The sequence below is a fragment of the Populus trichocarpa genome, chromosome 8 (assembly GCF_000002775.5).
Source record: "Populus trichocarpa isolate Nisqually-1 chromosome 8, P.trichocarpa_v4.1, whole genome shotgun sequence".
NCBI classification, from domain to species: Eukaryota; Viridiplantae; Streptophyta; class Magnoliopsida; order Malpighiales; family Salicaceae; genus Populus; species Populus trichocarpa.
This window is the reverse complement of record NC_037292.2, coordinates 12,341,242-12,358,785: the sequence shown is the minus strand read 5'-3', so window position 1 is coordinate 12,358,785 and position 17,544 is coordinate 12,341,242. Positions and strand designations below refer to the sequence as shown.

General features: G+C 36.5%; 2 protein-coding genes across 2 annotated transcripts; one reads left to right on the top strand and one right to left on the bottom strand.

Moving 5' to 3' along the window:
* Window positions 1-791: 791 nt before the first annotated feature.
* LOC7480928 (3-oxoacyl-[acyl-carrier-protein] reductase 4) lies at window positions 792-4,877 on the bottom strand. The gene is made up of 11 exons (XM_002311691.4): window positions 4,378-4,877; window positions 4,147-4,289; window positions 4,008-4,061; window positions 3,206-3,286; window positions 3,078-3,123; window positions 2,904-2,998; window positions 2,787-2,819; window positions 2,186-2,320; window positions 2,001-2,094; window positions 1,533-1,615; window positions 792-1,231 (listed from the first exon to the last, which is right to left on the bottom strand). Exons 1-11 carry the CDS (start codon window positions 4,556-4,558, stop codon window positions 1,199-1,201), a joined length of 978 nt encoding a protein of 325 aa, XP_002311727.4. The 5' UTR covers window positions 4,559-4,877; the 3' UTR covers window positions 792-1,198.
* Window positions 4,878-8,623: 3,746 nt separating this feature from the next.
* Window positions 8,624-15,783, top strand: LOC7480927 (uncharacterized). The gene is made up of 6 exons (XM_002312604.4): window positions 8,624-9,782; window positions 9,907-10,015; window positions 10,406-10,526; window positions 10,653-11,372; window positions 12,819-14,766; window positions 15,040-15,783. Exons 1-6 carry the CDS (start codon window positions 9,587-9,589, stop codon window positions 15,465-15,467), a joined length of 3,522 nt encoding a protein of 1,173 aa, XP_002312640.3. The 5' UTR covers window positions 8,624-9,586; the 3' UTR covers window positions 15,468-15,783.
* The last annotated feature ends 1,761 nt before the right edge of the window (window positions 15,784-17,544 follow it).

Genomic DNA, 17,544 nt, shown 5'->3' with positions numbered 1-17,544 from the left:
CAGGATCGATGCTTTTTGAGACTTCTGTTATCGCCAAAGAATCCTTGCTGCAAAAAAATAGAGAGTTGGGAATTCTTTGAAGAAGGAGGGCTTCGAGGGATGGAAACAAGGGAGGTGTGAGTCTATTTAAGGGTGAGTAATATCTTATAATAATATCTTAGTGTGTATTCCCTGAATTCAATTCTGTCACTGTCAGTTTTCTACCATACCATAAATAAAAAGCAACAATCAAGGTTGGGTGATGCCAAGATTTTTACCCACAGGGGTCAAGAATTAGACATGGAAAAGGAAAGGCGATAAGAAGAATAAAGTTAGTGTTCCGCAAGGAAAAGTAAAGTAGAGGTCGGTGCTTGGCTTAGGTTGTAATAAGCCCTACCTTGTTCTTTATTCCCTCGAGCATATTCGGATATTTTCCACGTAGGAATTGCACCTCTTACAATTTAGGCATAGCATGATGACCAATTGGAAATTAAGTAAATTGGAACTCTTATTGAACCCCAATACCTTCCTCTACAGTAAGACAAGAGAGGAGATTTTCCAAAATCCAAATTCTAATCGGCTAAATTCCACCCCATTCAATCCAGATATTCACTCCCGTTACTGTTCAAACACCTGTCCTGTTTGGAAATATTATTTTAATTAATTTTCAAAATAATTTTTACTAAAAAATATATTAAAATAAATTTTTTTTAATTTTTTAAAAATTTTTATGATCTAAAAATACTAAAATAAAATTAATTTAAATCTAAAAAAATTAAAAAAATTCAAATTTTTTTAAAGTATTTTTAAAATACAAAAACAAACAAGACTGAAACTTTTATTCTCTGAAATAGCCAATAAAAAACTAATCATGTTCACTGGTTTATCTTTTAACATACTCTGATAAACACCATATTTTGTACTAATACGAAAGCAATTACACTTCCATGGGCCAGCCAATGCCTAGGAAAACTGATATACGTTCTCTATTTTTCCGTTTCATGGTTGATTCTATCAAAACTTGTCGGGAGTGCTCATTTATTACACCGTTATATTATGCCACAAACTGTCTTGCCCAAGCTAATCATACCCTAACTTGAATCGCGGTTCCAAAACCACCTGTATGAACTTCAAAGTGCAGAGATTTCACGGTTTAGCCAGACATGGCATGTCACTTACATCACCATTCCTCCATCGATAGTCAAACATGGCATGTCACTTACATCACCATTCCTCCATCGATAGTCAACACCTGCAAGACAGTAATATCTAAGTTAGCGACCATGGAAATGGAACAGGGGCAGGATGACCTTCCCTTGGCTTAGCATTGCCATGGATGCCAAAGGCAGGGTGAGGCGAGCCATGCCAAGGAGCTCTTATGAACACTTGGTTTTAGCCAATGGAACTCGTTACAGTCAGTTCTAGGCATGGCATGGCCTGGCATGACATTGCAAGTGCTTAGACAAAGCAAGTTAAGAGCCCCAATAAATAATTTAGATAAGCAAGTTAAAACTTACAAAACAAGGGAAAACAAAACAGAATAGATTCAAAACCTGTCCAGTGATGTAACTGGAAGCGGGGTTAAGAGCCAGGAATTCCACTAGTCCTGCAACCTCTTCTGGTTGGCCATAACGTCCTGAAAACATGGCAATTATTATGAGTCTCATCCGAACAAAATTCTATGAGATGTTCATGAAATTTTTTTCAGCTAATTAAGGCTCAAATTGTTGAATCGGAGATTAAACTAATATTGACTCGTCATTCAATTGAAGTATAGAGCTGGATAAATATTCACATATACTACTAGAAACAAACATAGATTTGATGAACTCTGTAAGATAGCCATATTAGCTCATTGCCAAAAGCAAAAATAATGAGGGCTTTCATATGGGTTTCACAAAAATGCTTCTCAAACGCTTTGAAAATCCAACACCTTGAATAATTTGCAGCAGAAACTTAAAAGGCCAACATCGATATGAAACTTGATAAAAAGTTACACACTAGGAAAAATATATTCTCACCCAAGGGTATTGTTTCCAAGATTTTCTTTTCAATGTCATCTCCAAGCTTGGAAGTCATATCAGATGCAATGAATCCTGGGGCAACAGCATTTACCTGGAAAATCATCTTAATTAGACCTGGTTTTCATGCAAAAACTTGGAAAGTGCAGAACTCTAACAAAAAGATAAAACTCCTGAAAACTCACATTAATATTTCTGCTTGCATATTCCTTTGCAACGGTCTTTGTCAGGCCAATAACACCTGCCTTTGCAGCACTATAGTTGGCTTGCCCAACATTGCCAACCAAACCAACAACTGATGCTATGTTAATAATTCTTCCCTACAAAATTAAAAAAATTTACTTACCAGAACTTGTATAATGTTATCATTTAATTTCTGGGAATTATTATATACGAGGTATTAGCTACGAAGGAGCTGAATTAGTTGATAGTATCCTTAAACTTGGAGAAGTCAGCGTGCACACATACACCCATTGGAAACACTTATAGTGGCAAGTCTTAAAGTTATTTTTAACTTCGAGACATAACTCCATGCTCTCGGTACAAGTTTCATTATGAAGAAATGGAATTCCGGTCTATGATAGCTTCTCAACACCAATCTGATGCTGTTGAAGCAGAATTATTAATAAGAGAAGTGCATGATGAATGAAAGAAAATTAAACTTGCAGGGAAAAAAGGCTCAATACTGTAACAAATTAGGCATTTAAGGGCACAAACATGTCACCGGACAAAATTAGTGAAGGGCAATGAAGACCAAATAACTTGAAGATGGGAATATGAGCTTACCTTTCTCTTTTTCATCATAATTTTGGCTGCCGCCTGCAAAGAGCACACAATATCAGCATGATTAAGATAATCGCAAGCATAAGATAAATCAAACTAGTTGGATCTTAATGCACACACCTGCGTGCAGAGGAATACACCGGTGAGATTCAGATCAATAACCTCCTGCCACTGAGATTTCTTCATTCTCATCAACAATGTATCCCGTGTAATTCCTGAAATAGAGGTATGTGGCATTATGAGGACTGAAAATGAAAACAGAAAGCAATAAGGAAAGATAGAATTATTATTAACCTGCATTATTTATCAGTATATCAACAGTTCCCCATGCATCAACAGCCTACAAATGTGACAAATCATTAGCATCACTATAAATAATATTCATGATTAAATTCAATAAACAGAAGGTAACATTTGCTCACAGTTTTCATCATTGATTCCACATCAGCCTCTTTTGAGACATCACCCCCAAAAGTGAGGGCCTGGCCACCATAAGCCTCGATCTACAAAATTATCAAATAAACTCAGTGATCATTTCAATCATGCAATATGAATTAGTAACAACTCCATTTCCGGCAAACAGAAGGGACAACTGCACATACAGGAAGTGAACTGAAATCTACAGGTGTGATAAAAAAAATTGAACAAACTTGGTGAAGTTGTTAAACTAAACATCACAATCTCAAACATTTCATCTCAAAAAAGTAAATCATATTATATTTTTAGTAATTATTTACTTCCATTTCAAAAAGGTCATGGAGCATAGGCCATACAACAAAAGGGTAGACATTTGGCACGGCAACAAAAGAAAGAAAGCAATGGATTCATTATTCGCCAGCCATATCTGGTTACAAGGGAGCTAATTCACATTTTGAGCTCTTTAAAGTATGTCAGTTTAACACTTAGTGGAAAAGAGTTGATTGGCAGCAAAAACAGGATTAATTTTCGTATGGCCAGAAATCATCAGAGGTCAGCTAACGCTTAAAATTAAAAAAAAATTAAAAAAAAAAAAAAAAAACCCCACCAACAAAAGACCTTGAACCATGAGACACTAAATGCAAAACTGAACAACGCCTTGGTATTAAAATTTAAAAAATCAGAGAGATCACATTTATGCTGTCGAATACATATCAATAAAATCACATCAATAAATACAAGTTTTCAAGAAATTCTCCTAAGATAACCTTAAACTCCTAAATTTTATAGCAAGTATCAGTCACCTACCTCTTTGGAAACTTCCTCAGCTTCCTTTGATGACCTAGCATAATTTACCAAGACCTGCAATATCAGACAAACAAGATGTATCTATAATTCACCATTTTCCAAGATACAAAAAAGTTAGACACGGGAATTTTTTACTAACCTTGCAACCTGCTTTTCCCAGAGACAAAGCAATTGCTTTGCCAATACCTCTGGAGGCTCCAGTCACTACCACTACAGGCGATTCCACCTTCTGCGCCGCCTCCGCGCTCGCTGTTTCAACAGTCGCGACCTGAGCTCTTACACCTGCCACGCATTACAATCAATCAATTACCATTCAATAAATAACAGCGACACACTCCTGTCTCCCTAATTTTGAAAGTAAAATAGATACCAGAAGAAGAGAGTGAGCTCCTCGATCCAGACTGGAAAGAAATGCGACGCCCGAGTCCACGGGAAACAGGAGACAAGGGCCGAAAGTGAGCAATTCTGGTATCAGCGGAGGTGCCGAGATGAGCGGCTGATTTGAAGGCGACGACATTGGATCCGGCAAGGGAAGCAGCAGCAGCAGCCATGAGAGGTCCAAAGCGTCTCCTTAGAATAGAAGAAGAGGAATTGGAAGGGAAGAAGAGAGCCAGGGAAACCAAAACGATTTGCTTGGCTTTTTATAGAGAAATGTGATCGTTTGTTTTGTAGCTGAGGGCTTGCCCTTGCCTTGCTTTGTTAGCTCCGGAGACTGTTGTTAGAGTGGCGATACACTCGAAGCTGGTCCCTCCCTAGATTAATTGGGTATGGTTTTTTCATTATTTACCAGGAAGCCAGTGAGAGAGCATATTTCAATCGCCATGGACGACGAGACAAGATTGAAGCTGGCAGTGGCAAACAAGTAAATTGGGTACCTCAGGAGCGCTTTTTCTTACAATTAATCGACGGCAAATTCGGTTGATCCGCGGAAACTAATTCCCACCCACTTTTCCTTGATGCGATCGACACGAGGTGAGTTTTTTTTAGTTTATAAATTAGTCCTTATGGTTTATGGAAATAAATTATTTAGTCCATTTATTGTGAGAAATCTTTAAATTGTTGTTAGCCAATAGTTATCCACGCAACAAAGAGTAGTTTGGGTATTGGTGTTAAAACTAACGGATCTTTTATCAATTTAACGGTCAATGAATTATTAAATAATTTTTCGTTATAGAAGAGTTAATTAATTTGTTTGATAAACTAAAGGGACTAGTTTATAATTAACTTTTTTCCCCTCCATTTTTTGTTGACTTTTAAAAGGAACAGATGCACCCATGAACTTCACGGTATGGGCCATGCTTGGCACGACACGTCAGATTGGGCTATGATCTTACGTAGGGAGAGGTGTTCAAAAAAATCAAAAAACCGATTAAACCGAGAAAACTGGAAAAAAAATAACTGAAAAAACCAAACTGTAAAAAAAATTGATTAAACCGATTAAAATTTTGAAAAAACTGACCGGTTCGGTTCGGTTCGGTTTCGGTTTTTTAAGCCTGGAACCGGAAAAACCGAACCGAACCAAAAAAACCAGAAAAAAACCGAGCCAAACTGGAAAAACCGAGCCAAAACCGAGTCAAACCGAAAAAACCGAGCCAAACCAGAAAAAACCGAGCCAAACCGAGCCAAAACCGAGTCAAACCGAGCCAAAACCGGTTTGAACCGGTTTTTTCTCTAAAAAACCGAACCGAACCAAAACCGGTCGGTTTGAACCGGTTTCGGTTCGGTTTCGGTTTTTTTAAAAAAAAAAAATTCAATTTAGTTATTTTTTTGATAAAAATCGAACCGAACCGAACCGTGAACACCCCTAATTCTTACGGTACATGGGGTTTGCCTTTCTATGCAGGTCCATGGGATGCTTTGATAAACTAGATGGATTAAATAATTCGTTTTCGAAAACTATAGAAATTAATTTATAGTTAACTATTTATGATTTATTTAATTAATATCATGGCATTATTTCTCACGGAGCAGTAATTACTTATTACTGACCTCGCTTGTATACAAAAGGTGGAAAAAAACAAGTGTCAAAAAGTTAAGACGGCGGACTGCCTTTTGGGGGCAGTGGGTATCAATTACCAAGGTAAGGTCCTCGAACTTTATAGCTTCTTAGTTATTTGCTTTTTAGCATAGTTATTAAATTTAAATTGATAAGTAAATGATTTACTCTAATTATATGTGGATAGATTAAAATAGATTAATTTAAAATAATATTTTTTTAATTTTTTTAATAATTTAATTTTAATTTTAATTAAATTAATCAAGTTATGAATTGACATGCCAGATGAATCGGATTATACTAAATTAATTTTAATTTAATTTAATTTAAAATTTAACGTGAATTACAGGCAAAACCAATAAATTATTAAATTCACGTGCTAAAGCGGAGTTTAATACCTATAACCTTTAACTCCAAACACGGTAATTCACTGATTGCCTTTCTTTGCTGTGACTTCTTTTTTAAAAAAAATGTTTGACTTCTGTAAAATCAATATACGAGGGATGGTAACCATTTAGATGGTGGTCTAGTGGTAAGAGCTTGGGACCAAGATGTTTGCTTTCTTTGTGGTCTCAGGTTCGAGCCCTGTGATTGCTTATATGATGACCACTGGAGGCTTACATGGTCGTTAATTTCAGAGCCCGTGAGATTAGTCGAGATACACACAAACTGACCCGAACACTCACTTTAAATTAAAAAAAAAAAAAATGAGGGATGGTATTAGATGGTGAGTCAACGTAGAGAAAGCGAGTTAATCATGGGCCAAGAACTCTGATATTGACTTTGAACCTAGCTTGGTCGTTATCCAAAGTGATGGGTTAACCATCACACCATCACCTGATTAGGTTATAATATCGCAGCCGAAGATAATTTTCAACTTTTCCAGCCTTCACCGTTCACCCCCGTCTCCCTGGCAAAAAAGTTGCAGCATGGCTCCTTGTGGGTAGCTAATTAAGTCAGTAAGATCGATAATTTCTTAAGCTGAAAACAAGGGTTTGACTACTGGTTTTGTTACAGTAGGATTAATACCATGGATTCCCCGGATCCATGGTCCTAGGGTTTGCTGCCTGGGATGGCTAAGAAGAAGAAGAGAGAGCTGCATGAACATCAAAGCTTTACAGCTCCTTCCACGGTAACCAGAATTTAACTTGCTTTGCTTTATGTGGACAATGCTTGAATGCAAAACTCGTGGCAGCCAAATCTTGGCAGTAAAGAGTTGTTTTCATGATTGCTCGAGCCTTTTAAGTCTTCTCTATCACCTACCAATTAAAACGACATCATTCTCAATCTTTTCCATCAGTGGCCATGGCCAGTGATAATTTCGTCGTTGTGTTGACTTCATACATCATCTTCTACGCTGTACATGCCACGTGTTTCAAAATGTATTCGCTCAGATAAAATATTTTAAAAAACTACTATATTTATTATTCTATTAGCCCTGGAAGATTCACTGTTTGTATCTTCTAAAATAAATGCTCTACGTCATTCGATTATTTTTTTTTAAAAAAAAACAAAGATTTTACTCGCAGTTCTTATTAATAACCCAAATGTGGTAATTATTTTCAGCATCTCTAATCTATGTAAAGAAGAAAATAAAAAATGGTTCCCATTTGATTTAGGAAAAGAAACAAAAATCTTTTCTGGTTATCATATAATATTTATTTTATTATAATCTCGCCAAAAAAATATCTAAACCTATAGTGTGATAATATATATTAAATTTTTACTGCAAGGAGGTTTTAAACATTGAAAATAAAAATCCTAATTAAATTTTAAAATTAGAACTCAAATCTCCTACATTCATTTGTTTTATTATCTCAAGCGAATCAAACATAAAAGACATATATTTTATTTTTATAGTCATAAAGTCGAAAATAAATTTACAAGAAAAGTCGATAGAAGTAGAGGCCACTTCATTAAATTAAAATAAATAAATAAATAAAAACTGAATTTTCCAAAAAATTGAACTTAAATTTTATGAGCCAGGTTGAATCCTTATCAAAGGAATGCCAATTTATTGTGAAAATTAAATTTTTGTCTCATTAAATAGTTTCAATTGTCAGAATTTGGATCGCACATTAAATTTATTGTTGTTAATTATTAATTTTTCCTTGCCCTAAAAAATTAACGATATAATTAAAGTGTGTTTGAAAATGTAATTAAGGTTATTTTTTAAAGTGTTTTTTACTTGAAAATGTATTAAAATAATTTTTTTTTATTTTTTAAAAATTATTTTTGATATTACTGCATTAAAATGATCTAAAATCACCTAAAAAAATATTAATTTGAAATAAATAAATAAAAATTAATTTTTTTAAAAAAAATTTTTAAATGAAAAAACAAATATGATATTAGTAGCTATTACGTATAATATCTGTACAATAAAAGAAAAAATAAATACTAAGAATTATGTAATTAATTCATTTAATTTTATAACAACAAAAAAAACATCATGGTAAGAATACGTGAAAATAAAGTACTTAAAAATGCCTACCAAAGCACGTGACCACTTAGATTTATCCTTAAATTAATAAATCGCGTGTTAAGAGTTCGTGTATTTATACTGTCTTAAAACAAATAGAACTAAGACAAATAAAGAAAATAATAATTAGAAATAAATAATTTAGAAAAGAAGAAATATCGATAGAAGGGAATTGACTGAGAAAGAAAGAGAAAAAAATATATGTGAAATTTTGGTGTTGGTGAGAAGGAAGGAAGCAAATCCAAGCAGCTCTGCAACAACAGCCTAAAAGAAATTACGATTATTATTATTATTATTAAATTTCAAATGCTGGAAAAATTCGAAGGAAAGCGACGCGTGATCTGGCAGTGAATTACCTGGAGCATAAAATGCGTTTAGATCCAGAAAAGGAAGCATTTTTGGCGTTGTAAACTGGCATTTAATCTTGGAATTCGAGATCTTCTTTGAAGAAATTTTTACTTGAATATATATATTTTTTTTTCGGTTTCTGGTGAGTGAAGCTGCTGCTGCTGCTGCTGCTGCTACTTTGCTCAGTTTGCTCCACCTCACTGACTTGAAACGGTGAGTTTTTGCTTTGTTTCTTCGGTGGAAGGGTGTTAGAAGTTGAGGATGTTGAATTGGAGGGTTTTGAGTGTGATGGAGTGTAGTATTAGTGTGTTGGGATCATGATGGAAAGAAATCTAGGGTTTTGAAATTGTATTTCGAGATGAAGGATTCTGTTTGATTCTTGTTGTCATATGGTTGTTGAGCTAATTCATTTTGAATGCTGCATTTGCTTTAATTAATGATGGTATATACTATGCTGTGGTATTTGTTTCTGAAGATTTGGTGTTAAATTTGCATGCGTGGGGATTGATTGTCGTTGTCTCGGGTTGCTACTAGAAGTGGAGCTAGTTTAATTCAGCGGGGAACTTGAAAAGGATGGAAGCTTGAATTGAAGCTTCATTTTCGGGAAGGAAGGGTGTTTTGGCTAGTTCATTTCTTGGTTCTTCGTTGGATGTTTGTTTATGGGAAATTTGATTGGAAAAGGGGTTGTTTTGGTTTTAGTGTTGAGGAGAGGTTGAAGTGATTAGTCTGGAAATTTATTTTTTAGTGGAGGAGATGCCGCCTTCTCCGGCATTGAGGTACTCTCCTGGGAGAGAGCCAAGAGCTGACAATCATAAGCGAGGGCGTAGCCTTGAAGGTGGATTGCTCCTCAAAGATAAAGATGACGATCTTGCTATGTTCAATGAAATGCAGTCTAGAGAAAGAGAGAGTTTCTTGCTTCAGTCAGCTGATGACTTTGAAGTCACGTTCTGTAATTTTCTGTTGAAGCTCTGTTCTTTCATTTGGTTCATTGTGTTATCCTTTCCCAAATATAAATGTTTCTTCTGGTTAATCATGTTGCTTGCTTTGTGATTGAATTAAATATTTTTACGCAGCTTCAAAGTTGAGATACTTCTCAGACTTCAAACTTGGAGTTTCAATCCCTGTTCGAGGAGAGAATAGTGAACTTCTTAATATAGATGGGGAGAAGGATGACTATGACTGGTGGGTTATGGTTTCCTATTTGGAAACATTTTACTACACCTTCCTAATTTTTTGTTTCTCTAGCAAACAGAAGGAAACATTTAAGTTTTCACAAAGGGAAACTTGTTTTTGTGACACAGTCCGCTCATGTCTCACGTATTCGATTTATATGGATAAATTTATCATAGATAAAAGTATGAAGTTTTCTAGGTATACAACGAGTCTAGTTTCTAAATGTACAAGCTACTAGTGCCATTGATTGAATTATTAATTTGCAAAGACAAGCTGAAAAACAATAATTTTATAGGAATTAGTTCACATCTTCTCTTTTGCATCTTGCTTTAAAGCTGTTAAGAGTGCTCTTAGCTGTTTTTGGTTTTAATGAATTGCTTGGTCGTAATAATTTTGTAGGTTATTAACTCCGCCTGACACCCCACTTTTTCCTTCTTTGGATGATGAGCCGCCACCAGTTAATGTTGCATCCAGGGGCAGACCACGTAGTCAACCCATTTCCATAGCAAGATCTTCGACAGTAAGTCATTGACTGCTTTTATGGAATACAATTTATTTATTTGACTACCCCTTAAGGTTTGGATAAAGAATACATTTCTATCCATTCTCAATTGCCTGTAAGTGAGATGTGTGCATCCATATATAGATGGAGAAGAGTCACAGGAGCAGTAGGGGCAGTGCAAGTCCAAATCGCTTAAGCCCTTCCCTGGGTTCTGGTAACAGCACATTTCAGTCAAGAGGAAGGCCGTCATCAGCACCTCATTCTAGTCCAACTCCCACTCAACAGCCTGCCACTCCATCACGTAGGCCATCTCCTCCTCCAAGTAAAGCCTCAACATCTGCTCCTAGGTCTTCAACTCCAGGGAGAATGAGCACAGGATCAGGGGCGAGGGGAACTTCGCCCATAAGGACAAGTAGAGGGAACTCTGCCTCACCAAAAATAAGGGCATGGCAGTCAAATATCCTTGGTTTCTCCTCTGAAGCACCACCAAATCTTCGCACTTCTCTAGCTGATCGGCCAGCATCATATGTAAGGGGTTCCTCTCCAGCATCCAAAAATAGTAGGGACTCAGGCTCAAAATTTGGCAGGCAATCAATGTCTCCAGCCTCTAGAAGTGTTAGTTCATCACACAGTCATGATAGAGACCCAATTAGCTCACACAGCAAAGGTTCTGTGGCATCATCTGGTGATGATGATGTGGACTCTCTACAATCCATTCATGTGGGTAGCTTAGACCGCTTGGCTTCGAAGAGAATTGGTGGCTTTCCTAATAATAGAGCTCCTGCATTCTCCAAGAACTCAACTAGAATATTTTCCCCAAGTTCTGCTCCAAAAAGATCCTTCGACTCTGCTATTCGTCAAATGGTATCTCGATGCCTATTTCACTTAATCACACTCTTTTCTGTTAAATATTTACCAGTGATATTTTTTGTGAATATTCCTACAATAGTCACCCAACATGCTTGACTCTTAATAGTGTGATATTGATCATTTAATTTGTAGTAAAACACACACGTGAAAACTAAGTAGTACATTTGCTTGTGGTCCCTTTCTTCTCTTTTCACAAAAGAAGGGAATTTTATTCTGAAGTGAATATATTGCTTGTGTAGGTGCAGTACACATTACTTCACATGATTCTCACAAAATCACATGCCATTGCGTTTTGGGTAAAATCAAATTTGCCTTTTCTAGAGTTAGGTTATACACAAAGATCTATGCCGTACTCAGACTCTAAGATGAGCTTCCATGTGCCAAAAAAGTAAAATATTGACAATTTTGATAACTCTTATCACCATAAATCCTTTTATTAATTGTTCATGATGCTAAGCTCAAAAATCTCCTCAGATTTATAAATATTTAAAATTGTCATGAACACCATTCTATGACCTATCTCGATAACTAAAATTTGTAAGATTGTTATCAGTAACAAACCCTACCATCAAGAATTTACCCTTTTCTAATGCCTAAAATTATGTGGGATGCATAATTCCTAAAACCATGCGGGGTTTCAACCAATCCTATAGGAGTTCACCATTCTGCATGCATCCTCTCTCCCCCCCTCAACAAAACAAAAGAAAAGGTGAAATGAGAACGTATTTTGAAGTGATGTTGAATAAAACGGATCTTTTATAATCTTATCCAAATGAATTAAAAAAACAAACCTGTTAAACTGTGATAATGAAATAGTATCATGTCCTTTTTACCTTGGTAGTTTGGCAAAACTTTTCTTCATTTTTTAATATTTGGTAACCACACCCAGTACAACAAGAATGTTCTCTGTATTTGGTGGTCAGCTTCTGCGCAGCACTGAAATAAATGCTTCGCGATAAAATGGCATGCGTTTATTGTTTGTATACTCTGAGCATAAAATGCTTCAAATTGCAGATTTGGAGTCAATTGTAATTACGCATTTTCTGGTTTGAAATGGTCCCGCCAACTTGTTTATTAATTAAAATCATGTAATTAGTTGAAACATTTTTGGTGCGATCGTGCTGTTACATCATTACTAGAATAATGCAGGTATAAAGTATCTGGTTTGATGAGTGAGAAAAAGTTTAACAATGACGATAGATTGATGAATTCATATAACAGTTAAATCACTAGTTACTGTATTTTATGAATCGGATTATATGTATTAAAGTGGTGTGTTCAGCCAGTTTATTTATGGAATTTTCCTAGAAACCTTGAGTAGTTTATAGCTCCTGTGAAAATATCCAGGCTTGCTTACTTTCACTCTCCTCTCTTGTGCGTTCATAGTTTCTTTAGAAGTCTGGTGCATGGATCCTATATTTCATCAATGTTTTTGTGTAGGATCATCGGAAAAGTCCTCAGAACATGTTCAGACCACTTTTATCTAGTGTCCCCAGCACTACCTTATACGGTGGAAAAGCAAGTTCTGCACATCGTTCATTGATGTTGAGGAACTCTTCTGTTACAACCAGCAGTAATGCGAGTTCTGATCAAGGTACCAGTGCTGCACCAGATACCAAGGGAAGTTGCCGCCACCAGGAAGATATGGCAGCTGAAAGTGGCAAGGTACCATACCCTGATGCTCTGGAAGAGGTTTTTGCCTTTGATAAGGCAGATGCATTCAATAAGGATGTCAGGCATGATGCAGATGATAGTCTTCATTCTCGGCTGCGTGACTTTGACAGAGGCACCACAATTGAACATGAGCCTGGTGACTGTGAGGAGCTCAGACACCATGACATTGAAATCAGTTCTGCTTCTGACACTATATGCATCAAGGCTGATTTTTCAGAAGTTGATAGTCTAGAAAACACAGAAGTTTGTTCTAAATGTGGTTGCAGGTTTCATGTTATTGAAACCCTGGAAAAGGATGTAAATCTATGTCCTGAGTGCTGTAGGCAAGACAATCTTGTGGGTGCTGCCATTCCAGACACACTAATAGTAGCTGATGAGAGCCTCCCAGTGCCGTCTATCAAGATATCTAAAGAATACAAGCAATCTGATGAGCCAGATATCCAGGTGGATGTGCCTGAATTACAGCCACAAGTTAATGATTTGGACTCACAATTTGTTGATATGGTTGATGCAAGGGTTTCCAGGCATGAAGACAGAGTTAAGCAAAGTGAGACTTCACACCACGAGCAAAAGCGATTTTATTCCCGAGAAAGTTCTCTTACTAGGTCTTTGATGGAGGGAAGTGAACATAGTACCACAGGCCATCATGAAACAGGACAGCCACCTGCTGGTTATAGCCTTCCTGGTGGAGATGCTGGAGATCATCAATTGCCGCACTCAAATAACTATCCAAGTTTGAAGGCTGGTGTTTCAGAAGGTGCTGGCATTTCTGTATTACTCAAGAAGTCTAGCAGCAGCAAGGGGCCTGTTGTTCAAGGCAGGACTTTAGTTGCTTCTACGATTACTTATGATGATTTGTCTTATGCAAGAGACAGTGCAAACAGTTTGAGAAGCTCCATTGGGTATGGCAGTACATCTGCATCATCCTCCATTGATTTCAGCTCTGGCAGACACGCGGAAACACGTGTTCAACGACAGTTAAGTGGCAGGAAATCTGACCTGGAGAACTACAGATATGACCTAAACTCAAGACCTCAAAGCACTTCATCATCTTTTTCTGGAACTTTAAGTGATGGTCACCAAACTCTAGGTCTTGCAACAAACAGACACGAAGAAAATGTTGAGGTTACTGTTGGCAATATGAAATATGATAGGTTGGAGGAGACTCCTGTAGCTTCCCAAAGGATATTGCTGGCTTCAGAAAATAAAGAACTGGATGTTTCCCGTATATTTTTTACTGGTGCAAAGGTTCCTGAAGAAGATTTGTTTGAGCAAAATGACAGTAATAGGAAAACTGATATCTCTTCCTCAGATTTGCCACATCATACGGTTGGCATTCACCTGGAGGAGAATTCAGTAGTATCATATGAAAACAGAGAAGATTTGCCAAACAATGCAGGGGATGTCTCAGATGTAGAAGCATCAGCTATTCCTCTAGAGCCTTCTGTTGAAGCCAAACATAACATGCTGAATACTAGTCTTGACAGATTGGATGTTACTGAGGTTACTACTCATAGGCGTTTGGCTTCAATATCAGAAATAGAAGCTGAGAACAATTGTTATAGTAATGGGTCAGAGAATGATGATATATCGACAAAATCAAGGAGCACCATGAATGAAGTTCAGGATCACCCAGTCCCAGCACCTCCAGATAAGGAAACAACTGCTTCTGTTTTGGAACACAACATGCCAGATCATGCAGATAGCATATTAGGTATGTTTAATCCTGTGTAGTGATTCATGTTGATCACGTATCTGTTTGTAGGTTTGAACACAGTTGACTGGAACATTCTTCCGATTGATGGAGTTGAGACCTTTTTTATTTGCCTTGACAGTCTGATCTAAATATTTTATGTTAAGTGGTTTGTTTTCTGGTGAGAATATAAGTCATGTTCTGCAGTTGGTAAAGTTAAACATTAATGCAATGTTAGTTGCCATTCCTATGTTTACAAAATGATTCTCTAACGAGTTTTTTAACCTTTGACAGAGGAGTCAACCATAATGGTCGACTGTCAAGGAGGGAGCAAGGCAAGAAGCCTATCCCTTGACGAAGTAACCGATGCAGCACTTTTCTGTAGCTCCATTGTTCATGATCTGGCCTACCATGCTGCAACTATAGCCTTCGAAAAGGAAAGTTCAGAACCATTGGAAGGTTCTCGGCCAACAGTTACAATTCTCGGAGAGTCCACTGCTGACAGAAAGGATCCACGTGGAAGACCTGCTGGAAAACGAACTTCAAAATCCCAAAAAGTCAAGCAGAGGCGGGCAGAAACAGATGTCAAACACTCTGCCAACAAGACTGAGAACGATGAGAATTCCAATGAATCCATGGTGCGTAATGTTGGGCTTCCCAACGAGATGGACAGTATGAAGCCTCCGAAGCTAGAATCCAAGTGCAATTGCACAATAATGTGAATCTTTCATTCACGCTGTGTGACTCTGCTACCTTCTCCAGCTGCATGGAGAGATGACAAGTGCTTGTATGCTAATAGTTTTTGTGTTCGAAGGGCTGCATGGACCACTGCCAATTCATTCATGTTGATTCCAATTTATTTGTAAGAAGCACCACGTTGCGGTGGTGACATAATTGTAAAGGTTGTCGTTAGGTTGATATCAGTGAGGCAGCGGAGATTTGTGTTTGCCCTGCCCCGGGTGCCATATTCTTGTTACTTATCCCGTCTGATTCAAATGCTTCGGTAGAAAAAGTGTGAATGAAACCCTAATTTTTCTACTTGTCATAGTTACCTCCATAGTTTTCTTGTAAGGGAGGCACAAACCTCTTACACATGTTCACGCTGAGAGACGGCATAGACCTTCTAGAAAACCGCTAGTTTGATCTTGATGCGCTCATTGCACATGCTGAGGCAGATTCAACCCGCGTTGGCTTCGACACGCTTCTACAGGCGGCTCTAGCCCTGAGCGCAGTAATCTTTTAGGCAGCAAACACAAACCTTTTAATGAAACACTCTTACTTGAATCAAATCCACTGGGAGCACTGAGTTCTGTAAATCCATCTGTGGGTAAATTAGAAGCACCCATGAATACTGGACTCACTTGAGCTGAGAGCGGCTGCGGCCCAGAATTTAGTGCAAGTTGCCATCGTTGCTGCCTCTGCAATCTTGTGTGAAAGACACTCCCCAACTGCCAAGCCACCACAATCAAAGAAACTCACGCACAAAACTAAGAATCTGATATTGCTCACTTTACCAATTTCAATGTTATCCAAATCTACATTAACAATTTTCAAACCTTTTGGCAAGGGAGTCCAGTGAACAAAAACCAAACCCATTACCAATGCCTCCGAAGTCGACTACTGAATTGAGTTTGATAACTATGTAATAAAAAATTAATATTATAATTTTAATTTTGATTAGAATTGATTTAGAAAATAACATGTCATTGAATTACATGGTTAGGTTAATATTTTTTTTATTAAAATATGTTATTTTATTTTATTTTTAAAAAATAAATCTTTATGTTAATCAGACTAAGTTTAGACTAGGTTTGATAGGATGAATTAAATCATTTAAAATTTGAGCTTTACCAAGTTAATATTTAGTATAATTCAACTAAATATCTATCAGAGTTGGATATTTCTGCTTTTCAATTTCCTCCTTGTATTTAACAACTACAAGTAAAATACATAATTGAAAATCAAAAACAAAATTAGCCTATGCTAGTAGAATAAAAACACAAGAAATGTGGCTTTAACTAGAAAAAAAACACCTACAAAGTGTACGTTAAAGACAAACCCAAAGATTTGGAGATACATTGGGCAAAACAAGACAAACATAAAAAAAAAATTAATGAAATAATATTGTTTAAAATGCCTCCCTTTATAAACGTTATATTAATTAAAGATTATTATTTTTAAGTGTGATAAGATAGTTGTTGTGCTTCTAAATAGCGCGTTTCTAAAATACGACAAGATAAAAGTCCAATCATCTAACTCAACCGATCGCTCAGTTTTGAAAATAACAAGAAAAATATCAAAACTGCTAAAATTAGAGGTTGCTCGGCAAGATTTTTGATATCTAAATATCTAACGGTTTGTGTAACATCCACCATTTCTGGGATAAAACAACAATCTCATGTCAATAGAAAAACATAGTAGTTAATTTTTTTTTTTTGTATATATATATTCATGGTCTTCATATTAACATCTACCGGAATTTTGACGAAGTTCCCCCTATACCGAAAGGTCCCAAGTTACCACCGACATGTAACCTGTTTACACTTCTAACAGTTCGCATCTCATAACTTAATTCCCGACCCAATCATCCTGGGTTTCAATTCCACAATTATACTCACACCTATCAACCATAATATTTATGATATGCATTATATAACAAAATATCATTATGGATGGATAATTAAATAAATATAAATACATAGACATGAAATATGGTTATATGAACTACAGCGTTAAATTCATCCAATCAAGTTTAAACATTTATTATACAAATTAAGTTATACAAACATTTTCATGTTT